General features: G+C 39.9%; 1 protein-coding gene across 5 annotated transcripts in view; it reads right to left on the bottom strand.

Annotated features, from left to right (window-relative positions):
* Positions 1-27,451, bottom strand: part of HPS3 (HPS3 biogenesis of lysosomal organelles complex 2 subunit 1) — a 47,669-nt gene that overhangs the window by 11,851 nt on the left and 8,367 nt on the right. For 4 of the 5 annotated variants that reach the window (XR_007135511.1, XR_007135510.1, XR_007135508.1 and 1 more), the window contains exons 2-11: positions 21,796-22,287; positions 21,086-21,257; positions 20,897-20,982; positions 16,160-16,352; positions 11,135-11,216; positions 7,928-8,082; positions 6,334-6,442; positions 2,907-3,088; positions 1,878-2,058; positions 609-842 (exon numbers count right to left, since the gene is read on the bottom strand). Coding sequence is in view for 2 of the 5 variants with exons in the window: in XM_047784399.1 (XP_047640355.1) it covers positions 609-842; positions 1,878-2,058; positions 2,907-3,088; positions 6,334-6,442; positions 7,928-8,082; positions 11,135-11,216; positions 16,160-16,352; positions 20,897-20,982; positions 21,086-21,257; positions 21,796-22,287 (1,886 nt within the window). In the remaining 3 variants the exon portion in view is untranslated. Of the gene's footprint in view, positions 1-608; positions 843-1,877; positions 2,059-2,906; positions 3,089-6,333; positions 6,443-7,927; positions 8,083-11,134; positions 11,217-16,159; positions 16,353-20,896; positions 20,983-21,085; positions 21,258-21,795; positions 22,288-27,451 lie in introns of those variants that run through there. The other variant, XM_047784419.1, reaches the window with a different exon arrangement.

The following is a 27,451-nucleotide window of genomic DNA, read 5'->3' as shown; positions in this document are numbered from 1 at the left end:
ACACTAGATACCCATTGCTGCCATATTTCATTCATAATTCTTATTAATTTGCAAAATCCAAAAGCCCAAGTGCTCCACTTTGGTCACTTCCTTTCCTCTTTTAAAAAATATTTTATTTGGAGTTCCAGTCGTGGCTCAGTGGTTAACGAATCCAACTAGGAACCATGAGGTCTCGGGTTTGGCCCCTGGCCTCGCTCAGTGGGTTAAGGATCTGGCATTGCCATGAGCTGTGGTGTAGGTTGCAGATGCGCTCAGATCTGGCACTGCTGTGGCTGTGGCGTAGGCTGGCAGCTACAGCTCCGATTAGACCCCTAGCTTGGGAACCTCCATATGTCATGGGTGCTGCCCTAGAAAAGGCAAAAAGACAAAAAAAAAATTTTTTTATTAAAGTATAGCTGATTTACAATGTTGCTTCATTTCTGCCATATAGCAAGGTGACCCAGCCACATATACATTCCGTATTTTTCCATAAACCTCCTTTCTAATATTGTTTATTTTCCATTACAATGAAGAAAAAATGAGCTACACAGAAGCCAAAGAAAGCTAAACACCTCAGGACCACCAGGTCCTATGTAAGCCTGCTGTTAACACCAGGCAGGGCACTGTACCTCTGAATGGCTTTTCATTTCATTTCTGTGCATGTCAAGATCTCCCATTTTCAAAGCCATCGCTGCCTTGGTCAATGTCACTAAGACTGAGGACAACCCAGAAGTATCCAGCTTCCTTAAATAGCTTATGGCAGTTAATGGATCAATATTCTTCATAGAAGGACTACAGAGAATATGCGGCAGTTGCTTCGGCTCAGCCACATGAAACATCTGCACCACTTTTGCTGCCAGTTCCTTTGGTGAGCATAAATGAGAAATAAAAGGTCAGTCAGCTGATAGAAAGTCACAAAATCAACAACAAAAAAGGATTAAAAAACCCAAAATATAAATATTCCAAATCAACAAAATTATAGTATTATGTTTTGATTTAAAAAGAGAGTTGGTGGTGATAACGTGGGGGACCTAAGATGAACTGATGTGATCTCTTTGCTGAGTTATAGAGAAGAAAAAGTAGGGAAAGTGTGTACTAAGTTGTGACCAGCATTCCTAATATTAACAAGAGTTCAGAAGAAGAAAACTCATAGTGAATTAAATTACACTCACAAGTCTATTATAAAAAATTACTGCTTAGTACAAAATATACTTAACATTTATAAGAGAAATTTCATCTATCTCAAAACCTTAAAACCTTTGGTCACAGTACCCAAATTTGCCTATTTGTATTCAACTCTAAAAATACATAAAGGGCTAAAAATAATCCTTAATAATGTCTAACGGTCACTGGGGCAGGATTTCATAAGGAAAGCTCTGGACACATGGAGAGTAGGGCAACTGAGGTGTGAAAAGGGCTGCGATGAGAAAAAGACAGGCAAGGCCCAGGTTCTGTGTCATTCTTCTAAAGACATGCCACTGTCACACCAGGCAGGTCACTCAACCACAATGGACCACACTCCCCTGTATGAAATGAGAAAGGAGAAATTCTCTCGCAGGACAGCAGGTTAAGGATTTGGCATTGTCACGGCAGTGGTTTGGGCTGCTGCTGTGGTGCAGGTTCGATCCCTCACCCAGGAACTTCCATAGGCCATGGGCATAGCCAGTGAAGAAAAAAAAAAAGCAAGTGACAATATAATGAGAAAGTTTGTGAAGATGATTATAAGTTCTTTTCCAAGCAATGATTCTTTAAGAGTATTTATCTTTAAAAAAAAAAAAAACCAAAAACATGGAATATAACACCAAAGAAAAACACTTGGAACTTGATTCTAAACAGAATTACATAAATGGCTAAAATGAAAAGTTACAAGATATAACTAAATAGAAAACTGTATTCACTTCATTTAATTCTTCATCCAGGTTTTCATAAAGTGAATGATTAATGTAAAAGATTAATCCCCTCTCGTATTTCTGCGATCCATCCTCTACTGCCCAGTCCACTCGGGCCAAAACTTCAGCCATGGACAAACCAGACATCTTATAGTACGGCAAGGCGAGGTGGGAATGCTGGGTGTCAAGCCTAAAGGGAAGGAAGTAAAGAAACCTCAAATTTGTCATTTTTAAGCTTCGATGTCTAACATATTTGATAATAAAACAGATCATGCTTTCCAGAAGACATAAATCTCAAAATACTTTTTCTACAAGCTCCTGAGTTCTATTCTGCAAAGTCATTCTAATTAATGTATTTTCCTTTTTGCCTACTCATAATAAAAACCGAAAAACAATTCATCAAGTGAATTTTAATATTCATATGTGCATGACAAAGTAATGGTTCTTATGAGTAGTTAAAGGCTTTTATTTATTTATAAGGACTCCCATGGGCTAAGTAAGACTTGGAAATAATCATATATGAAAAAAATTTTAAAAATCAATCTCAAAAATAGAAATCACTATTCAACCTAGTGTCCTTGTCTGATAAAAAAAGCATTAACTACTTAAGAATATAATCACAGACGTCCAACTGGTATCTCTCCCTTAAAGCTAATGGGCAATTAACTAGTAATGTGGTTATCTCAGGGGTTTTCACTGGTCGTGTCTCACCACCACACAGAGCCCTGAAAAGAAACTTTAAATTCCTAAATTAACTGGTGGGAGACTTATGAACTTGAGACTCACTGCTCAATCTAACAAACTGTAAGTCCTTGAAGGCAGGGAAAAGGTCATGTTCATCTTTGCCTCTCTAAACTTAGCATGGTACCTGGCACACAGGATGTTCTCAACAAATGCTTGTGGAATAATGAATCAATGAACCACCTTTCCTCATGTGTTCCCCCATTTACCAGGTAACTGCCACAGATGGAAAAATTAGTAAGTACCCTCAAAGCTCAGGATGCCTTCTCTAACAAGTTTCCAAGCATCATCACCAACCTGCTGTAGCAGTCTCCCAGGTGTGCACAGCTGTCTTTAAATGCTTCTATAAGCTCGGCTTTTTCTCCAGGTTCCAGCTGACAGGCTTCCATGAGGGCCGCTCTCACTAACAGGTGAGCCTCGCTGAGGAGGTGGATGCAGCTCTGGGTTTTCGCAGTCTTATAGGTATTACTGTAGTCTACCTAACCCAACAAAGGCAAGCAGCTAAAGTTGCTGCAGATGTCCCCCCAAAGTTTCCCAGTTCTTAGGAATATCTTACACTGTTTGTTAGTAAAGTTAACATTTGAACACATTAAATCCTAAAAAAGTAAAAAGTGGTTATTTATCATTCTAAGGCCTGGCTAAAGTGGTTTTCTTTTCCTCACAATCTATAAGCCTTATTGTAAATACTCTCTTGTTAAACAGCACTAATCATTAGAGAAGCTTAAAGTAATACTGTCATACTAATACTGTTAACTTAGCAATAATTTTATCACAACTTGATAAGGCTAATTAACATATCTGAAATAGTTAAATTTTCTTAAGTTCCATGATTTAAATCCTCAAATTCAGACTGAGTATCCTTCCTTTATACTGGTGAATTTAGGTTCTACTACATCTATTTCTGTAACTCACAATGGGCTTATAAAAATTATCACTAACTAAACTGAGTCAATCAGTATTTTTAGACTCTAGTAGGCAAATCATTTAGATGAAGTCAAAGACTTTCAGTTACACAAGACCAAAAATATAGGACACAGCTGATATAATTATCAGCATTAAAATGCCAGGGACAAATTAGGCAAAACCTTGACCTGATGATCAAAATTAACATCACCAGTGAGGGGCAGATGAATATTATGTGCCTCTCGTGGTAATACCCTAAGAGAGACACATCACCACCTGCACAATGTTCTGGCTGAGAAGACTCTATCACCTGCATCTAATCATGAAAAATCAAATTAAAATAATACAGTTTTAAAAGGTGAAGGGGGGAAATATTTTTTGAAACTGTCTGTTATAAACCAAAGAGTGGAATCTAAAAATACAACAAGAGAAGCATTCCATTGTTGCTCAGCAGGTTAAGAACCCAGCTAGTACCCATGAGGACACGGGTTCGATCTTTGGCTCTGCTCAGTGGGTTAAGGATCCAGCATTGCCTCGAGCTAAGGTATAGGTTGCAGAAGAGGCTCAGATCCGGCGTTGCTACAGCTGTGGCATAGGCTGGCAAGTGTTTTGACCCCTAGCTTGGGAACTGCCATATGCCTCAGATACAGCCCTAAAAAGCAAGAAAAATAAATAAATAAACAAATAAAATAAAATATAACAAGGTAACGAATAAAATAAAAAAGAAACAGACTCACAGATAGAACAAACTAGTGGTTACCAGTGGGGGAAGGGAAAGATAAGGGAGGGAGATTAAGAGGTACAAACTATTATGTATAAAATAAACTATAAGGATATACTGTACAACACAGGAAATACAACTATAAATAGAGTATAACCTTTAAAAAATGTGAATCATTATGTTATGTACCTGTAACTTATAATACTGTATATCAAGTATATCCCAATAAATAAAGAAAATAAGGGAGTTCCTTGGTAGCCTGGTGGTTAGAACTTGGCTCTTTCACTGCTGCAGCCTGGATTCAATCCCTGGCCCAGGAACTTCAACCCCACATTAAGCTGCTGCATGCTGCAGCCAAAAAAAACCCCAAAAATTAAAAAAATAAAAATAAAAAATAAAATTTAAAAAAGAAAATAAAAAAATTTAAAAAAGAAAACAAAGGAATGCTGTGAACACATTCTGGATTAAAGGAGACTAAAGAGAAATGACAGTTAAATACACTACCTGATGCTAGACTTGATCCTAGACCAGGGTAGGGGAAATGCTACTAAGCCATTATTGGGTCAACTGACAAAATTGCAGTATGAACCATAGACTAGATAAAGTATCATATAGATGTAAAAATTATTTATTTTATTTTTTTAGGGCCACACCTAGAGCATATGGAAATTCCCAGGTTAGGGGTCGAATTGGGGGTACAGCTGCTGGCCTATGCCATAGCAACGCCAGATCCAAACCAAATCTGCAACCTACATCGCAGCTCAAGGCAATGTTGGATTTTTAACCCACCAAGCAAGGCCAGGGATCAAACCTGCATCCTCATGGATACTAGTTGGATTCTTAACCTGCTGAGCCACAATGGGAACTTTAGATGCTAAATTTATTGTACTATGGTTATGCAAGCAAATGTCACAATTCTTAGGAAACATGCACTGAAATATTTAGCAGCATTAGGCTATAATGGATGTAATTTACCTTCCATTAAAGGTAAGAAGAAAACATGCATGCATGTGTGCATATTTAGAAACTACAAGAGTGCAAAAAGGAAAAAAAGAGAGAAGCAAAGGGGGTATATACTCTTTTTTTTGTTGTTTTTTAGGGCCACACCCACAGCATATGGAGGTTCCCAGGCTAGGGGTCAAAGCAGAGCTGTAGAAGCCGGCCACACCCACAGCCATAGCAACTGGGGATCCGAGCCTCACCTGTGACCTCCACCACAGCTTGTGGCAATGCCAGATCCTTAACCCACTGAATGAGGCCAGGGATCAAACCTTCATCCTCATGGATACTAATTGGATTCACTTCTGCTCTGCCACAATGGGAACTCCTATCTGTTCTACTCTTATTCCTGCAACTTTTCTGTAGGTTTGAAATTATTTCAAAAATAAAGAGCTTATAAACTGGTCAGGGATAAGGAGGCAGTTGTCACTCTTAGGAAAGGAATAAGGATGCCCTTAGGACAGGGCTACAAGTGCTGCACACCCCTGGGACCATCTTCTATTATTTCAAACAAGGACAGAGGATCTAAGATTTCTTTCAGCTCCTTTTTATAGTTCTCTTTGCTAGGGTTCAAAGTAAAGACCCAAGGCCACTTATGTTTAGACTGGCTAATTAATTCTCGTAGGAGAGTGGGTATGAATAAGGGAGTCTTATTTAGTGAAGGGAATTTCTCCTGGCTCCTCAAACATCAGGAGCTGTGAAAACAAGATGAAGATACTCACTCCACTGTCAGAGCCTGGAAGCAATGGCAGTAGCATTCTGAATGTATGATAATTAGAATCAGTTTCTAGGAGTTCCTGTCATGACTCAGCAGTAACAAACCCGACTAGTATCCATGAGGATGCAAGTTCGATCCTTAACCTTGCACAGTGGGTTAAAGATCCAGCACTGCCATGAGCTGTGACATAAATAGCAGATAACGCTTAGATCTGGCGTAGGCCAGCAGCTATAGCTCTGATTCAACCTCTAGCCTGGCAACCTCCATATGCTATGGGTACAACCCTAAAACGATGAAAGAATAAGTTAAAAAAAAATAAATTTCTAGTGATCAATTAGACTCTAAATTTATACAAATAAGAATTACAAGTCTGAGAGTAATACCATTTCTTTGTACAGTTGCACTGATGAGATCGTATTCACAATATACAAATTCCACCCAGCCTCAGCTACAGGAGGTGTTCTGAGGGTAACACTGGTACCTTTTTTAGAACTAAAAGCAAAACAAAGGACAAGAATTGTGAGATAAGACAGATTATTAATAAGTGGCAATTTTAAATGGTAAATATTAGATACCTAAAGTACTATGATTATGGGCTTTAATATTTTCCCTGGTGATTAACTACACAGTCAATTTTAGCTCACAATGCTATGTAGGCCTAACAGCTTTTAACATGTTAACACTCTCATGGACTGATAAACCAATCACTTCTAATTCATTCCACAAGTATTTTCAATTGGGCAATAAGCTCAAAGAATAAGCAAGAACCCTCAAAAGAGACACTTGGCTATGAACGTCTCTATACCCACACTCTCTCTTGCATGTGGCCTTTATGGGTCCAGCAAGCCCTACACCACAAATCAAACCAGACATCCAACAGAGCAACAGGTGAAACACTCGTGGCTGCTGGGAAAACACAACAGACAGGACTGTACTTTTGCTTAAAGCACTATCTTATCTCTTGCTTTCACTTCTATAGTATGTAATCTTAAAAACGTAGACCTCTGACCAAATGAATTTTGAAATACATCAGAATTGTGTTCAAAAATCATTTTTAAAAATGCAATACTTGGAAAGATTACAAATGTTCGAGATTACAAGTTGTTTTTCTTCTTGACAGAAAGCTTTTAGGATGTCAGTTCCAGACCACTTTGTGTACACTCTAAGTGACCAGTTACCCAAGGCAACCTGGTTATTCCTGTTGGTGGAACAAAGCAAAGGCACAAATAATTTGAAAAAGCAGAAATTTATGTTAGAAATGGAAAAGAATGGTTTGACTTGAAATACACTCTATGTGACCCCCTTCCCCAAAGAGATTTTTTTCCTAATTAAATTTTCCATTGAGGAATGTTTAAATTAGAGTGCATTCCCCACCATTAAGTTCATAGTACAGAAAACATCAAATAGAAGCATAACTAGTCTGGAATTAAGCATTCTACTCCAAACAATATAAAAGCAGAAAAATCAAAGAGGCAACCTGAGATTAGGGTTATCAAAATGCACTTGTGTTTTAAGGTAGATTAACACATTATCTACACATCATGAATGTCCTTTAAGGTAAGAAATCCATTAATTTCTTTTGCATTGGAAATATCAGAAAATAATCCTTGGATAAAGACAGAGCCACTGAAAGGTCAACAAAGAAACATAATAAAGAGCCCTGTAGTTTGGATCAACATAAGAGGCTCTGTCTTATTCATTAATTATACAGGAGACTATGTCCTTTAACTTCTTAGCAAAAATACCACAGATTTTTATTGAAACTACTTTATAGTTCATTTTCCTCTAGAAGTTCAAGATATCATAGAGATCATTAGAACCTTCTTTTCTTACTCTGGAAAAAGAACACCCAGAAGCCATCTGACCATTCAAAGTTTTGATTTTAAAAAAAGAGCAACTAAGATGTACACAAAATATACCAGTAACAATTCATTCCAAAAACTCTGGCAGGAATGTCTGGGGGGAGGGGATGCTTACCCAAGCCTCTTGGGTGACTCTTTTCTCTCTGGAATGGTTTCAGGGTCTGCCTTAGTCAGAAGTATGACGTGGTTTTTAAAGTGACAGATGGCTTTCAAGCCTATGAAAAGTTGTATTCTTAAAGCACAGACATCCATACTGACAGGTGGGCAAGCCTAACAAGGAAAAATACCACATATTCAGCCAAGGAATAAAGTGCATGAACTTTCATCTTCAAAAATCAATCTTAGGAGTTCCTATCGTGGCTCAGCGGTTAACAAATCCGACTAGGAACCATGAGGTTGCAGGTTCGATCCCTGGCCTTGCTCAGTGGGTTAAGGATCTGGTGTTGCTGTGAGCTGTGGTGTAGGTCGCAGACACAGCTTGGATCCCACATTGCTGTGGCTCTGGCATAGGCTGGTGGCTACAGCTTCGATTGGACCCCTAGCCTGGGAACCTCCATATGCCACGGGTGTGGCCCTGGAAAAGACAAAAAAAGACAAAAAAAAATCTTATTTGATACGATCTATTTCCCTCCATCACTCCCTCCAAATAATCCAAATTCCTATTCTTATCAGAACAAGAGGATATCCTATCTAAACTTATGTAACCAACTATCTATTTCTTGTGTCTGCCAAAGAGCTACTTAGCATTTGATTTTGACTTAATGAATACAGAGAGTGAGTGCACTTGAGGCCCCACAGCTGTGGGAACTCCTGCGTGTGCCTTACAGAGCCTCCAGGAGCCCAGCCCTGTGCTGGTTACCTGCCACCCAGGGAATTCCCCACTAACAGTGGGCTGGCTCGAAATATGTGCAAGTGGGGTTTCTTGGTAAAATCAGACACTCTAAAAGGACATTCTATGGCACAGTGAGTACATAAAACAGTTTCTTAGTGGGTGTGTACAAAAGAAACGCATGCATATTCAGATGGCCCCTGTCACCTCTGTAGGTATGAACACTGCCTGGAATGGCTGATGGGCTGGGGTGTGTCAGGCAAACTGGAGAAATCTCTGGACCAGCAGCCAGGCTCTTTTCCTTATAAGGGACTATTCACTCATGTGGAATGGATAAGAAAGAAAATGGAAGAGCTCTTTCTGGGCTCACAAAAAGATGCTGCCAGGCCTCCCTCTCTCCTCTATTAACGCTGTTTTTGATTTTGAGGTCATCCTGAGCCTCACAAAAAGATGCTGCCAGGCCTCCCTCTCTCCTCCATTAACGCTGTTTTTGATTCTGAGGTCATCATCATTTTCCCTTTTGCACAAAGTACATGGGGAAACACCTCTATTTTTTCATTCCTAAGAATAGCTAAGGTGGCCTGGGTGATGCTAAGCTAGAATCTCAGAGGAGAGAGAAATAAAGATCACAGGGACTTTTGGTCCTGACTCTGAGGCTGTAAAACATTTCTCAGACACCACAGCTCCAAAAGCCCAAGTCAGCAAGGAAGCAAAATGACACCGTGCTTATGCAGAGACATACAGGATTTCAGAATAGCGGAATTGAAAGGAAGGCGGAGCCAGGAGGTGTCATCACCACCGTCCTTCCCTGTCACCTTCAGAAGGACCGGTCTCAGGGGCAGCGACACCCACCAGCTGCTCGTCACTCCTCTTTTCTCCCATCCTCTCTTCCTTATTCCTTCCCTCTGGTTTTATGAGACTCTGAGAAGACTTGGAATTACGACTTATTTTCAAATGCAGATGGATCCTACATCAGTCTGTTATGTACTCCTCACTCCACCATCACTACCTATACAAGCCTATGTCTCTCTGAAGTTTAAAAGAAAAGAGCAAGGCAGGATGGGGTGAAGAGAGAAGAAGCAAGAGACAAAGAATCTGTCACCTTTCCATTTTTTACTAGGGACATAACTTTTATTTTTAAAATAAGCTCTGGAAAAGACTACATGTGTATCTTAGAAAGGCAAAAGGCATGGGACAGAAAGGCATGGGAAAGCTGTGATCCTGGTTTCTCAACAGGCTGAAGGTGGGCAGTGAGCCTGGTCAGCAGAAAGCTACAGGCAGGCCACAGCAAAAAAGAGAACTCAGCTCGACTTCCTGAAAACGCTAGCAAATATCACAACCTGAGCGACAAGGACAGTGGAAGAGAACCTCAGACACAGTAAGCACTACACACCATCATCACTGAACACATTTTTACAGAAAAGGGTATTCCAGGTGCCAGGTGGACATTAACTTTGTGCAAGATAGACCATCATAATGTGGGGGTTCCCTGTGGCATGTATATTCACAGTAAACATCCATTCAGATAGCTTATGCTTCAGAGGCAAAATTGCACATGATGAATATGATACAAATGATCAGTGTATTTCTGAGAACAGATATTCAAGGTCAGAATAGAGAGAATTTCATCATAATATTGCCTCTGTTTATGTGTGGTCAAGAGCTTTTCAGAGACTAAGCATATTAGTTCTCACTAAAAATGAGGTTATTGATTTAGGATATCCATTAACACTAGATCGAAACTACCGAAATACAGAAAGTTGTGGAAGGCTTTTCATAAAATGATGAAAGAATTATAGGCATATCTAATAATAGTATAAATAAGTCATTTGAATGCACTACATTTACTTTTGTGCTCTTGGGTATCCTGGTTTCTGTATTGTTTTGTTAACAGCTCTACACAATTGCCACCAATACTTCTGTTAAAAATGAGTAAAGTTGTAGCAAGCGCTATCTCTGAAGTTATACTATACATATGCTTTACCAAATTTTAAAAACTACATAGTATATCTAAATTCTGAGTGAAATGCTTTCAAAGTAATCTTAAAAATGAGCATCTAGGAGTTCTGTCATGGTGCAGTAGTTAATGAATCTGACTAGGAACCATGAGGGTTTGGGTTCGATCCCTGGCCTTGCTCAGTGGGTTAAGGATCCGGCGTTGCCGTGAGCTGTGGTGTAGGTTGCAGACATGGCTCGGATCCCTCATTGCTGTGGCTCTGATGTAGGCTGGCGGCTACAGCTCCAATTAGACCCCTAGCCTGGGAATTTCCATACGTCACGGGAGCAGCCCTAGAAAAGGCAAAAAGACAAAAAAAAAAAAAAAGAGCATCTATACCACGAATCACAATATGCTTACTGTTTTATACCTAAAAGTTTTAACTGAACGAACTAGACTTTAATGTCTGCCAAGCTTAGATGCAAAGAGCAAATTTGCAAGCATTCAGCATGTTCTTATTTGATCTTAACGTTTCACTGTCATAAGCCAGTTCTAACCTTCAGGGTTGTGTCCACGTACGGGTCCTCCTCACGAGCAGCCGCTGCACTGCACCGCACTGTGTAACACTGCAGGTAGTTACTGAGGAAGAGAGAGAGACCACTGAGCTAAGTGGAGGTCAGGAACCAACATGCCCACTGTTGAGAGGACTTCACAGGAGAACAGAGCAATGGTGTAGGTGGAGCAAGACCCAAGTACTTGTCAAATGCTGATAAGTAAGGGTGCTTCTTAGCAAAGAGAGTACCTCAGAACCCCTGCGGAGTGTTTTTTTTAATGTGTAACTGGTACCCACCACTCCACCGAATCATAATTTCTAGGGAACTGAATCTAGACATGTCTATTTCTATGAAGCTCCTCATCGGGTGTAATGTATACTCCTAGTTAAGATCTGGGTCTGGGTCAATATCCTCATTTTATAGATAAAATGATGCCCCTGGGATCTGCCCAAAGAACAGAGGTGACGAGCAAAGCCAAGATCGGAAGTTTCCTGATTATTATCTCAGGATGAAAGGGAGCCCGGGTTATGCTGGGCAACATACTCAGATTTCACAAACCCTAATCCAATGGTGGAAGAGAAAAACAGAGACCATGTGACGGAATCTTCAGAATTAGCTAGTCCAGCAGCTTGTTTTTAAAGATTAGGACCTAGGAAGCTCATGATTGGTCCAAGTCCTCTCTAGGCAATGAAGCCAAATTAGACCCCAGGCTTCCTCACACCTCTACCTCTTTTCACAACCCCAAGCTGCTTCTGCAGAGTAAACACCCTGGGGACCCCACGCCCTGGGGATCTAACAGCAAGTGCTTGATAGATGCCCAAAGACTAGTGGATAAAAGTCAATCCTCCACCACTGACATTAAAAATGGTTATAAAAACAGTTAACTTAGGAGTTCCCGTCGTGGCGCAGTGGTTAACGAATCCGACTAGGAACCATGAGGTTGAGGGTTCGGTCCCTGCCCTTGCTCAATGGGTTAATGATCCGGCGTTGCCGTGAGCTGTGGTGTAGGTTGCAGACACGGCTCAGATCCCACGTTGCTGTGGCTCTGGCGTAGGCCGGTGGCTACAGCTCCTATTAGACCCCTAGCCTGGGAACCTCCATATGCCGCGTGAGCGGCCCAAGAAATAGCAAAAAGACAAAAAAAAAAAACAGTTAACTTAGAAATCACTGTAAGACCCATCTTGTGAGTTCCTGGGAATGATTTTTTAAAACAAATTAGAAAGTGAGAGAAGTAAAAATGAACTCTGTTGGAATAAAAAAATAAAGGACTAAAGTAAATCTAACAATAATCTTCAAACAGAAGAACTACTTTAACAAGAGAGTCATTCTGACAGGACTCTGTTGACTGGGGCTTCCGTTTCGGTATCAGCCCACTGTCATCTCTGTCCACCTCCACAGAGCTCTAGGATATAACCTCTGGAGTCATGACAGTAGCTGGGACAGCAGCACCACCACTTGGAAATCCGGAGTAGAGAGTTAGCATCCTCACAAAGTAAACTGAACAGAAGGGGCTTGGAGATGGTGGAAACCAAAAGAAGCACCTGCAGTGGGGCCAGAAGGACAGGTCAGAGTAGCCATGAGCACAAGGATGACCTTTAGGTTCTAGAGATAAAAAGGCTGCAACCTCGGACTCTCTTCCAGTGACATTAATCCAGCTATTGGCTATTGCTGGATTACCAGGCAGCATATAAAAGAATAAAGTGAACTGAAGTACGTTGGCCTGGAAAGATGTCCAGGATATGCTGCTAAGTGAAGCAGGAAGTTGCTAAAAAGTGAACATTGTGTCATTTACTTCTGTAAAAAAATCAATCATAGTAATAAATGTCTTCTTTAAAAATAACTTGGGTGACGGAGTTCCTGTTGTGGCTCAGCGGTACGGAACCCACCCAGTATCTACAAGGATGCATGTTCAATCCCTGGCCTCGCTCAGTAGGTTAAAGGATCCAGTGTTGCCGCGACCTGCAGCGTAGGTTGCAGACTCCAGTCGATCTGGTGTTGCTGTGGCCTAGGCCGGCAGTTGCAGCTCCAATTCAACCCCTAGCCTAGGAACTTTCATGTGCTGTGGGTACAGCCCTAAAAAATTTTAAAAATAAAAATAAGTTGGATGAATATAGACCAGTTGTTGATGTGGTTGACCGTGAGGAGGAGGATTATGAGGGGCTTTCCCATTTATATATGTCTATACGTATGACATTTTATTACATGATTTTATATTATTCTTAGATTATTCTAAAAAAAAGTTACCGCTTTTTTTTTAGGGTATCTAAATATACTACCCTCGGAGTTCCCGTCGTGGCACAGCGGAAATGAATCTCACTAGGAACCATGAGGTTGTGGGTTCGATCCCTGGCCTCATTCAGCAGGTTAAGGATCCAGCATTGCCGTGAGTGTAGGTTGAAGACTCGGCTTGGATCTGGCATTGCTGTGGTGTGGGCTGGCAGCTGTAGCTCAGATTAAACTCCATATGCCATGGGCACGGCCTTAAAAAGCAAAAAAAAAAAAATGAAATAAATAAATAAATATACCACCCTTCAAGAAACATTTCAATACCAATTTATAGATCAAAATATTCCTAAAATACTTATCTATTGGGTAAAATTAAAAAATATACAAAAATGAGTTCAGCAACATAGGATTTTAAATATAGGGATGGGGGCTTTATTAAGAATCTTAATTTATATATAGCAATTGCCAAATGTAATGTATAATGCTTCCATCGTTAGGTTAATGATGTCAGGATGTCTTTTGGTGCTAATACTAAGCTCCAATAATTTCCTGCCTGGAAGCAGGCAAAACCCACAGACTTTAAGTCTCTTCAAGTCCTCATAATACAGTTTTTGGGATGCTTCATTCCATACTAGTTCATGGCATACTTCAGGCAGTGGCAGGGTCAGGGGGTGGGGGAATACATTTAGAGGGTCCACTCACTAAATTCTCAGTGTCCTGCACATCTGTGCAATCAAATAGTCTTTCTTATAAACATTTTGGAACAGAAATTAATATCTTCTTCCTTCTTTCTCCCTCTAATTTTCCCGTGGTTTCTGAGGAGCCATAGTTTCCTAGACTCTTCTGCATCTTTACAGACTCCCCTTCTCATCTTCCCCTTGCTTCCTACACATGACCTTCACCAGTTTAGTTCTCCAACTATTTTTCTCTGTCTTCACATTCCTCAGGCTGTGATCACTACTTTGGTAATGAGCTCTTTTCTGTCAGTAATAAGACATCTAAGCTTTCCTTTTTTCCCTAATCTTCAGTCCTATGTGTTCATAAACCTACTCAACATTTCCTCTTGATATTCCCTAAGCACCTCAAACGCCAATGTTTAAACCAAACTTCTTTCTCTCCACACCACACCAGCCTTTCTTCTTCCATAAAAGCAGTCTCAAAACTAGTGGGTTTTCTCGTGTCTCCTTCATTCCCATTCTCTCAGGAGACACCAAGTCTTGTCATGCTCTTGGTGAACCCTCTCCCATCCACTCTTCCTTCTCTTCTCACTGCTATTGCCCTACCCAAATACAGCCCCTCATTATCCTTACTGAACCATCCCAATAGCTCATTATCTATGTTCAAGCCATCCTCCATAATGGCCACCATTCATTTTCCTAAACTAATGCTCTAGTTACATCATGTTCTTTGGTTAAAATCTTTTAAAAATCCTTAGTTTAATTTCCAAAGCCCTGAGCTCACTCTCAGTATTATTTTCCCCTCTTTTCTATGTTTCAGCTTCTTTACATTTAAAGGACATCACTACACAACTTTGGAAATTGGAAAGACTAGCTACCTCCACATTGTTTGCTTAAGACACACACAATAGCATTTCTCCCTCCACCAGAAATCAGGAAAAGAGGGGAGCACCCCCTCTGGGAGTGGGTGTGTCAGAATCTCCAAGTGGGTCCTGTGCTATGTGAAATATACTCCAGAACCTGCTGGTGATTCTCATATTACCACTAAGTTGAAAAAAAAAATTTAAAAATAAAAAACTCACTGCCCCATGCAATTAAGTATTAGATGCTCCTGCAAACCTGGACATAGCTTTGATTACAGTCTTCCCTCTATCTATAATGCTTTTCTATTCCAACTTCTATCCGCCAAATTCTAACCAGCTTTCGGTCTTCATTTCAAACACACAAAAAACTTTTTCCATGTGACTCAGCCAGGAGTAATTTTCCTCCTCCCATAGCTTATGCCACTTTCACAAAGTCTTAAGACATTTTTCACAGTCTCTTAGTGCTCTTGTCCCTTGTGTGTGTGTCTGGCCCTTTCTCATGTTGTTGCTTCAGAAAGCAAGGTGATGTGCCTTCAAGGTTGGTTGGCCAGAGTCACCAGAGTTGGCACTGCTCAATGCAGTGGTGCCTTGTGTATAATCTAAACTCAAAAAAACAAAACAGGAAATAAAACCACAAGTATCACTTGCTGCTGAGATAAAAGGAAATGAGATTAAAGTCCCGCTAAGGAACCCTGTTTACATGCCAGCTTATTAGGGAAAGGCAAGTCAGAAGACATCTGCCACCAATTAGCCACATGACCTTGACCAAGCCCAATCTCTGGATTCCTTCCCCATTTGTACAACTCGGGGGGTAGAATCGGTAGTTTTTTCCAGCCTCTTTACAGTTCTAAATAATTACCAATTAACTCAACTAATACAGAAAAACATATGACAGCTCTATAAAAAAAAATTAAGAAATCTAAAAGGAAATCTAAAGAAATGTCCTGACTGGACCCACTGACTTTTTATTAGAATTCCCTGTGATAATCTTTCCTCATGAAGAACCTTATACTTCCTTAGAAAGATTCCCATCCAGTCTAAGAAAATAAAACAAGGCAAACCAGAATCTAATAATCTCTGACACTGGAAAGGTAGGGATGGACTATTTTAAAAAAAAACAAAAAAACAAAAAAACAGATCATGTCATTCATTTACAATGCTATATGCTGTTTCACCTAATTCTCACCTAAAGATTTAGAAAGTACCTTAAGAATTTATAGAAATATAAGTGATTCAAAAGCCAGCAAGTGAGTGGAACATACCTTGTGATGACATGCAAAAACTGTGGTGTGAGCACTGCCTGCTGAGACTTCTCGGGATATTGGTAGACTGACATTAATTCAACAGATTTGACAACCATGTACAGATAGCCCACGTGAGGTAATGAGAAAAAACAAAAGAGACTCAGCAACTCTTTTTCCTGAGATGAACTTTTTGTATCAGAAGTAAGAGACCCTGCATGACAAAATGAAAAAAAAAAAAACCATGAAACCAGTAAATAAAGGGAATCAATATTTTAGCTTTTCTACGCCAAAAACATGGATAAATGGATAAGCACAGAGGTTGCTTAGAGGAAGCTGCTCTTTATACAAGAATGCCAATAAAAAAGGAAAAAAGAGTGATATAATTAGAATATCACTATTTTGGAGTTCCCACCATGGCTCAGTGGTTAACGAACCCAACTAGCATCCATGAGAACATGGGTTCAATCCCTGGCCTGGCTCAGTGGGTTAAGGATCTAGTGTTGTCGTGAGCTGTGGTGTAGGTCAAAGGCATGGCTCGGATCCCTCACTGCTGTGGCTCTGGTGTAGGCCGGCAGCTGCAGCTCCAATTCGACCCTACCCTGGGAACCTCCATATGCCACGGATACAGTCCTAAAAAGACAAAAGACAAAAAAAAAATCACCATTTTGAAAACCCTAATAAATTAACAGATCCAGGTAATAATCATCGATGGTTGTAAACTTCACAAAAGAGCCAACCTGCTACTACATACCTTCCAAGAGAACTCAACACTACTTGTGGTACCAAAGGAAAAAAAATAATCATGATCATCCACATCTGTTCAAGCCTGTCTAGACCAGCACTATCAATAAAAATATTATGTGAGCCACTCATGTAATTTAAAGTTTTCTAGTTATCACTTTAAAAATATAAAAATAATAAAAACAGACAAAATGTTAAAAATGCATTGTACTAATCCAACATATCCAAAATATTATTTCAACCAGAAATCAACAAAAACTTAGTAAGATATTTTATGGGTTGTTTTTGTTGTATTGAGTCTTTAAGATCGAGTGTGAACTTCACACTTATAGCATATCTTAACTTAGATTAATCACACTTCAAAGTGCTCAACAGCAATATATGACTAATGGCTACCACACTGAACAGTGCTGCTTTAGAACACAAGGAATTACAGAGGATACAAGAACATGTTAGAAGTTCCCACTGTGGCTCAGTGGTAACAAACCTGACTAATATCCATGAGGATGTGGGTTCGATCCCTGGCCCTGCTCAGTGGGTTAAGGATCTGGCATTGCGGTGAGCTACGGTGTAGGCGGCTCAGATCTGGCGTTGCTGTGTCTGAGGTGTAGGTCAGCGGTTACAGCTCCAATTCAACCCCTAGCCTAGGAACTTCCATATGCTTCGGGTACAGCCCTAAAAAGACAAAAAAAAAAAAAACATGTTAAATGTCACCGGGATGAGTCAATCAGAAATATTCAGGCTGTGGGAATTTCTAGAGTAATATTCAGTTTCTTGGTAACTAAATTGCAAGGAAAAGAGAAAGACAGAAGGCGGCAGAGGCTACATATTAAAAGCGATGTAATATAGTTCTATCTCTTGGGATAGAACATGATGGAAGATAGTACCAAAAAAAAAAGAAAGTACATTTATGTATGACGGGTCACGTTGCTGTACAATAGAAATTGACAAAACATTGTAAAACAAATATACTTTAATGAGAAATTTTTTAAAAAGAGATATAAAAGACATAGGAACCAATCACAATGTATGACACTTGGAATCTGATTCAAACAAACAAATTGTAGAGAAAAATTTTTAGACAATCAGGGAAATTTGAACTGACTTGTATTTGATGATATCAAGGTATTTAAAAAAATGTTTAATGGTATTTTGGGTTTGTTTATTTTTTTAATGATTTGATTTTTTTCTGGGTTTAAATAAAAGAATCCTTTTCTTTTAAGAAACACATGTTGAAATGTTTATGAATGAAATGATATAAACTCTGGGATTTGCATCGAAATAATCTGGCTTAGGGCTAAGGGTGGTTATGAGGCAACACTGTTGAAGCTGTATGATGAGTAATGGGGTCTATTGTACTATTTTCTCTACACCTATGTGCTAGATTTTTTTTTTTTGTCTTTTTGCCTTTTCTAGGGCCACTCCTGTGCATATAGAGGTTCATATGCATATGGAGTGGTCAAATCAGAGCTGTAGCTGCCCGCCTACACTAGAGCCACAGCAAAGCAGGATCCAAGCTGCGTCTACGACCTACACCACAGCTCACAGCAACACTGGATCCTTAACCCACTGAGCAAGGTCAGAGATTAAACATGCAAACTCATGGTTCCTAGTCGGATTCATTAACCACTGAGCCATGATGGGAATTCTTAGAAATTTTTCATAATGTTTTTAAAAAATGTATAGCTCTGGGAGTTTCCTGGTGACACAGGTTAGGGATCTGGCGTTGTCACTGCTGTGTGTCAGGTTCAGTCCCTGGTCCTGGAACTTGTACATGCCATGGTTGTGGCCAAAAAAAAAAAAAAAAAGTACATCCCTGATTAATACTCTTCAAGGACACCCATTAGTAACAGAAGAAAGTTCAACTACTACACTCTCCACAACTGGTCCAGTTTTTACTTTTTTCTTTCCTACACACAGCTGTGCTCTAGTCATACAGAGTTGGTCACCAATTTCCAAACACACATGATGATTTTACACCTTGTACATGTCTTCCCTTATGTCATAGCTTACTAAAATCTCCATCTTCTAAAAACTGTACTGATCCATCATGGGTCAGCTCACATGTGCACTACCCATTCCCTCATCTGTCCGTGAAGTAAACACTCACTAGATACCTACTATGTGCCACTGTTCCAGGCTCTGGGGATACACCCTGCACAAGACAAAGTAACTGCATTCTTTCTAGTGAGGGGCGCTGGGGTGGAGAATAAACAAATTCTGCAGTATGTGCAGAGGGAACAGTTTAAACTGAGAAGTTAGGAAGTCCTCTGTCGTGAGGTGACACTGGAACTGTGAGTTGAAGGCCTCAAAGTCATCAGTCATGCAAAAGCTCTGAAGGAAGTACATGCTAAGCACTGGAAGAGATGATAATGGGCCTCAGGCAAGAGTGAACTTGGCATCTCAGAGGAACAGAGGAAAGCCACATGGATAGAGAGGTGCAAGCAAGGTGAGTGGGACAAGACGAGCTCAAAGTCAGGGTCATGGAGGCCATGGAAAGGATTTGGGCTTTTGTTCCAGGTGCTATGGAAAACCACTAAGTAAACAGCTAACCCTCGAACACGACTGAGGGCCCTCTGGTCTCCAGCCTTGTGTTCCACCTCCCTCTCCTTTGCTTCTTTCAGTTCCTCAAACCAAGATTCTCCCTTGGCCACATCGCCGTTGCAGCTTCCTCTGTACCAACCCTATCCCCAAATCAGCCCTCGTTCACTCTGCAGATCCTCTTTCTCAGGAACACTTCCCTGACTCCCGGATGAGGTCAGGATCTTTGTTATAGACTCTCAAGGCAGGGTTTTTCTCTCACAGGGCACTCATGTCAGGGTGTTAACTGTACACGCCTTCTTGTGATTATTCCCTTCATGTCTGCCTCCCCCTTCAAGATAATAGGCTCCATGAGTGCAAGTACCTTACCTACATTTGCTCATTGTTAGCTCCCTAGTATTCAGTACAATACACAACATAGTAGGTACTCAATAAATGTCTCTCAAAAGAAAGAAAAAAAATTAATAAAGGTTAAAAACACATTTAGTCAGAATATTTATATCCTTCCCTAGGCAATACCTAAAGATCAGGACTAAGTAACTAAGTACTGAACTCAAGAGTGATTCCTTTTTTTTTTTTTTTTTTTTTTTGCCATGCCTGAGGCATGTGGAAGCTCCTGGGCCAGGGATTCAACCTGTCCCACAGCAATGACAAGGCTGGATCCTTACACTCACTGAGCCACCAGGGAATTACCAGTGATTCTTAATCTTGATTGCCCATTATATTCCTGGGGAGGTTATAAAAAATGTTGATGCCCAGGCTGCAGAGTTAACCAATTAAGTCAGAATCAGTACTGAGAGACTGGGCATCAGTATTTTTCTTTTTTTTTTCTTTTTAGGGCCGCTTTTGTGGCACATGGGAGTTCCCAGGCTAGGGTCTAACTGGAGATGCAGCCACCAGCCTACACCACAGCCACAGCAACACCAGATCTGAGCCACATCTTCGAACTACACCACAGATCAGGGCAATGCTGAATCATTAAGTCACTGAGCAAGACCAGGGATCAAACCCACATCCTCATGGATACTAGTCGGGCTCATTACCACTGAGCCACAATGGGAACTTCCTGGGCATCAGTATTTTTAAAAGCATCCAAGTAAGGCCAATGTACAGCAAGGTTGAAAACCACTTCTCTAAATGGACTTCCATTCAGTTTACATTTCCTCATCTTGCTTACAAAGCCATCATAAGCAGTTCTGCCAAATGACCCGGCTGGAACTCTAATGAACCTCGGCTATAACAGGGCAATATTCCTTTGGGGGCCTAGTGACCACTTCAAAAGGGACATGTCCTCCCCATGGCTTCTCCTAGAGGTCACAACTTCCCTTTCTAGTGCTCACAGTTATTTGCTAAGGAACTTGCCCAAGGCCACAGGGAGACTCAGTGAAAGAACCTATCCTACTACTCACCCTGGGCTCCCCTCTCAGCCCAGAGCCTTTTCACCTCACAGCACTGCAGCGCTGTCATACTTACCTGTCTGATAAATGGGCAGCAGCTGAAGTGAATGTAACTTGATGTCATCAGACAAGACATAGGATGAAATATCAGGAGCAAAACGTCTGTAAGTTTGAAGAGAGAGAAAGGGAGGGAAAGATCTGATTTCCATATACTATACACAGGTAATCATATATTAAATGCTGATGAATAAAAAGCTTCCAATACCTATAAAGCAGGTGCTGAACATGGAAATATTTTATTTTCTCATCAGCTAATCCTGTTGACTCTAGTGTAACAGATATTCCAGACTGTTCACTTTTTTCACCAAGAAGTTCCATGGGCTTTTGGCAAATAACAAAATCATCTGACTCAGGCTGCAAAGTTTCATTACTAATACCTTAAAAAATAAAATTGCAGAAAATTTTTTAATATTCCAAGTACTCCCTGAATGCAAATTCCAGGTACTCACAATAACCCCCCACCAATTAAACAGACATATAGTTATTCTATCTATTTATATACACATACACCTCATGTATTTCCTAGGGCCTTTAGCTTTGAAAAGTTTTAGTACGTGATAAAGTACAATGGGATAGTATCATCATCCCCATTTTACACATGAGGAAATTGAAATTCAGAGATGGTATTCCCACCCAAGGTCATTTAGCTAGTACATATGAGCATGGGACCAGAAACTCCTCAACTAGCAACAGCTGTTTCATTATTTTCAATGTCAAGTATATGCTGGAATACATTTACATACTACAGAATAAGATGTGGGCAACCAGATCATCAATCCAAATCCCATGCATTAGGAACAACTAAATTTATAAATACTGTGGCTTGGCGATATATATCCTGGAGCCCCTCAAAGATTGTCAGAACTCAGTTTCTCTACACTCAAAACAAGAAAGTAAGCTGAATTCATTATTTACCTTCTGTCTGTTTCATCAGCTTTTTGGTCTTCTGTGGATGGTGGTTAACATTCTCTCCACTTTTCAGGTCTGACTCCAGTTTTAGGATTAAGACTTCTAAGTCTGACATGACAGCGACATACCCAACACAAAAAGAAATTTCAACAGGGGTGATATTATCTATGTGGATAATTAAAGAACGTTCAAAGTTCAATACCGAGCATTCTTCATTAATGATCTGATACTTCAAGCTAAATAAGACTAACTTATTTGTGCAGCCAACAAGAAGGTCTCCTTTCACGGGGCAACAGGAAATGCACAAGGGGGCCTCAGAGAGTGGCATTTCCACAATAGACATCTGGTCTCTGAAGGTTTCACTGAAGGGTGCCTCCACATTATGTCCAACCATTCGTATACACACTCGGGAGTTTTCAGTCCTTTTACTTCTCCAGTTCACATAAGCACGTAGAAATGTAGCTTTGTTTTTCTCTTCAATTGCTACCAAATAGTCTCCTGAGAAGGAAATAAGATTATACTTAGGATTTGTATTTAGAAACAATCACTTACCTTGCACACCATGAAAAGGAACTATAATCAAATCATAGCATGAGTGTTTGAATTAGACTGGAACAAAACTCTAAGTAACAGGATCTTAGGTGTATTTTTAAATGACATTAGGCATTTAGGTTCTGAAATACAATCTCTCCCCATTTTCATGTCTTAAGATAACCCATTAATTACTGTTACAACTTACAGAGAAATTTTATGTTTTATTCCTATACTAGCTCTCTTATTGTAGCTCTGAATCCATAGTTCTAACAAAGCTGTCCTAACATAAAAGAGTTTAGTTATCAGTGTGATGTTAAAATTAGGTATAAATTAAGGAACTCTGAAGAGGTTAGCAGAACTTACACTACAACCCCACCCCTTCCCACAGAATTCACATCTCCATATCAACTCTGAGAAATAGGATTAAACTGTACATATTAAATAAAATTTAATCCAAGTGAATTTTCCCTTAATTGTTGATTTTGTTAGATTTTTTAAAGTACCAAGTAATTTTGTAATTACTTTTTGTTGTGAGAAGTCAAAGTGATAAAGAGGTACATAATGATCTCTCCTCTGCAGTTTGATCCATGAGGAGCCAGTGTTAACAGGCACAGCCTGGTGTGTGTCCTTCTAAACCTTCCTTTCGTATAAATATAGATCACAGAGTGGTAGTTTGTCGTTTGGTTTTTACCAAAATGGAATCACACTAAATACATGTACAATCTGAAAATTTTAAAAATTACCAATATATTATCAAATGATTACCAATATATCTTACCCTCCAGGTTAGATACAGTATCTTTTAAATATCTGCAAAATAACATAACATGTGCCATAATTTATCCAACAATTCCCCTATTGATATACTACTTCCAAGTATTTCCAGGGTTTTTTTTTTTTTTTTGCCACTATACTTTATTCTGTAATAAGCAGACCCATATCTATATTTATTTACTGGGGGTTAGTTTCAATGGCATAGATTCCCCAAAGTGAGAATATAGGGCCAAAGGGCTGGCACATTTTTAATTTTTAATAGATACTGGTAGATTACTATCTCGATTACGTAATAGAGATTCATGTTGCCACCAGCCCTATTTGAACAGGCCGGTTTCCCCACATCCTCACTGCCACTGACTCAGTGTGAGGGAGAAACATGAACTCTCATGGTTATTATAATTCATATTTTTCAGACCACTTATAAAGCTGATCATCTTATCCCATATTTATTTGTCCACAAATAATTTCTCTTCAGCAAGTTATCCACTTTTTTATTAGACTGATTTATCTTTCTTATCTAGGAACAGCAGCTCTCTAAGTAAAAGTGATATCAATATTTTGTTGGCTCTGAATAGCAAAGCATTTTTGGTCTATAGTCTGACTTTTGACTTTGCTATTGTTTAACTCTGTATGGTGTCTCTTACCATATAATTTCTATGTAGTCAGATATGTATCTTTTTTTTCTCAGCTTCTAGGTTTCCAAACTTGCTTAAACAGTGTCTTATGTCCTCCAAATTACATAAACACACTCTTACATATTCTATGTTAATTTTTTTAATTTAAAATTTTAATCTTTAGAATCCTATGGCTTGGGGTAGGGGGATAAGTCAGGGTTCTTACAAACATAGAACTTACTATATGCTAAACATCATTAGGTAAACAAGCCCCTGTCCAGTCAAGCGAAATTGAAATGCTGCTGTTAGCACACTAACTTCCCCACTACAGATGCAGTAAGCAAGCCGGGCAGCTTGTTTTTGCAGACACTCAGTGGGCGTACCAGGCCCTCCTCTACCAGAATGAGCCACCCTTCAAGAGGGGCCAACCTTCCTCTGATGCTGTTTCCTTTGATGCCACAGAGGTGGAGCCTGTACCTGTTCTCCCCCCAGAGATCTTGGTGGAAGGCCTAACCATGCCCAGTACGCTTCATACATTTGCTCACTGTTTCAATGAAGTAGTTTGATGAAGTTGGGGGCAAAAGATGCCTTGTGTCATCTACCTTTCTAGAAGTTCCTCAATAAATGTATTTTTAAAGTTTTTTTATTGTAGTAAACTAAAATGTTACCATTTTCACCAATTTTAACTGTACAATTCAATGGCATTAAGTACAACTACATTGTTGTTCAACCATCACCACCATCTCTATAACTCTTTCATCTTCCCCTGACCTCTGTATCCATTAAACAGTAACTCCACCTCCCCACCCTCTGTACATGGCTTTTATTATTTACATGATACAATACAGCATCATTACTGAATAGCATGATTATGGCAGTACATAAATGAACTATCTGTACACATCTGCAGATCTAACTCAGACCTAAGTACAAAAATTGAAAGCAAAACTAGATGAGTTAAGAATAAAAATGAAAACTAGGATTGAACACTGCAATAAATCCAAAGTACTGCCTTGAGTATACAGACTCTGGCAACCACTATTCCACTTTTTTTTTCTTTTTTTTGTCTTTTTGCCATTTCTAGGGCCGCACTTGGGGCATATGGAGGTTTCCAGGCTAGGGGTCTAATCAGAGCTGTAGCCACCAGCCTACACCAGAGCCACAGCAACATTCGGAACTGTGGCCGCCAGCCTACACCAGAGCCATAGCAACATGGGATCCAAGCCATGCCTGCCACCTACACCACAGCTCATGCAAACACCAGATCCTAAACCCACTGAGGAAAGCCAGGGATTGAACCCGCAACCTCATGGTTCCTAGTTGGATTCATTAACCACTGAGCCACGAAAGGAACTCCTTTTTGTTTTTTGTTTTGTTTTGTTTTATAATTTCTTGTTTTATTATTTTATTATTTTTTTTTGAAGGGCCGCACCCACGGCATATGGAGGTTCCCAGGCTAGGGGTCTAATTGGAGCTGTAGCCACCGGCCTTCGCCAGAGCCACAGCAACATGGGATCTGAGCCGTGTCTGTGACCTACACCACAGCCCACGGCAATGCTGGATCCTTAACCCACTGAGCGAGGCCAGGGATCAAACCCGCAACCTCATGGTTCCTGTTCAGATTCATTAACCACTGACCACGACGGGAACTTCCTCCATTTTCTGTCTCTATGAATTTGACTACTCTATGTACCTCATGAACTGAATCATACAATATTTTTCCTTTTGGGTCAGGATTATCTCACTTCGCATAGTGTCTTCAAGATTAATTTGTTTTGTGGCATGTGTCCGAATTTCGTTCCTTTTTAAGGCTGCATGGATATAACATTTTGTTTATCTGTCTATGAACATTTGGGCTGCTTTTACTTCTTGGCTCTAGTGAAAAATGCTCTTTACCCTGGTGTACAAACATCTGTACAAGTTCCTGTTTTTACTTATTCTCTGTATATACCCAGAAATGAAATTGCTGGATTATACGGTAATTCTATGAATTTTCTAAGGAAACTTCATACTGTTTTCTATAGTGGCTCTATCATTTTACATTCCCACCAGCAATATGCAAGGCTTCCACATCCTCATCAACACTTCTCCACATCCATTTCTCCACATCCTCATCAACACATGCTATTTTCTATCTGTTTTGATCATTGCCACCCTAATGCGTATGAAGTGGTATTTCTCTGTAGTTTTGATTTGAATTTCCATGATGTCTATTCAAATCCTTTGCCCATTTTGAATTGGGTTGTTTTGCTGTTGTGGAGTTACAGATGTTCTTTGTATATTCTGAATATTCATCCCTTATTGGGGATATGCTTTACAAATATTTTCTCACATTCTGTGGACTGCCTTTTCAATCTGTTGATAGTGTCCTTTGATGCACAAAATTTTAATTTTGATGACCTCTAATTTTTCTATTTTCTCTTCTGTTGCCGATGCTTTGGTGTCATATTCAAGTTACAAAATGAATTTTAAAACTAAGAATAGGAGTTCCCATGGTGGCTCAGCAGTAACAAACCCAACTAGCATCCATGAGGATGCAGGTTCAATCCCTGGCCTTGCTCAGTGGGTTAATCATCTGGTGATGCTATGATCTGTGGTGTGGCTGGCAGCTGTAGCTCTCATTCGGCCCCTAGCCTGGGGACCTCCATATGCTGCAGGTACAGCCCTAAAAAGCACATGCACACACACACACAAATTAGAAATATTTGTGAAGTTCTCTTGTGGTGCAGAGGGTTAAGGATATGCAGTTGAGTCTGCAGCAGCTTGGGTCACCGCTACGGCATGGATTGGATCCCTGGTCTGGGGAACTTCCACAGGCCCTGGGCATGGCCAAAAAAGAAAACATAAAAATATTTTTTAGTTACAATAAAAGCTTTTAACTCATATCTATAAATACATGCCTATTTCATTGGTAAAGTCTATATAACTATATACAATTTGCAAACTAGAGATAATACCTATGTTCTCTTATGTTTTCATATTAATAACTTGTTTTATAAATGATAAACTAGAACTTGCTTAGTATGTCTATCTGACAAGCCTTTAGTTCTCTCAGTTAATTCTTATAACAGCCCTTCAAGACATTATCCCCTTCTCCATTTTATAGACCAGGAATCTGAGGCTCAAATAACTGAGGTAACTTGCCTAAGGCAACAGGCATCACAGCCAACAAATGCCAAGCTGGGACTTAAACCTGGATCTAGTTAGCTCAAAAGCTGAAGTTCATTCCCCAATAACGCTGTCTCAAAATGTTTGAAAGAAAATATAAGGAGTTCCCATCGTGGTGCTGTGGAAATGAATCCGGCTAGGAGCCATGAAGTTGCAGGTTTGATCCCTGGCCTTGCTCAGTGGATCTGGTTTGCTGTGAGCTGTGGTATAGGCACAGACACAGCTCAGATCCCTCATTGCTGTGGCTGTGGTGTAGGCTGGCCGCTACAGCTCCCATTCAACCCCTAGCCTAGGAACCTCCATATGCTGTGGGTGCAGCCCTAAAAAAGAAAGAAAAGAAAAGAAAATATAAGTTTAGAGGATTCTGTGCAGGTCATAGCTCTTTATAAGAGAAAGTAATCAAACTTTTTAAAGCATTATGTAGCTAGGGCTTTATTTTACAACAGCTTCCTGTCTTCATTAAGTAAATTTAAAAATCACTCTTATATTTACCCTTAAGCTGAGAGTCACTGATTTAAAAAAAAAAAAACCAACAAGGAAACACAGGCCTTAATTGATCACTAGACCAA

The sequence above is a fragment of the Phacochoerus africanus genome, chromosome 1, assembly GCF_016906955.1.
Source record: "Phacochoerus africanus isolate WHEZ1 chromosome 1, ROS_Pafr_v1, whole genome shotgun sequence".
Classification (NCBI taxonomy): Eukaryota; Metazoa; Chordata; class Mammalia; order Artiodactyla; family Suidae; genus Phacochoerus; species Phacochoerus africanus.
This window is presented reverse-complemented; position numbering and strand designations above follow the sequence as displayed.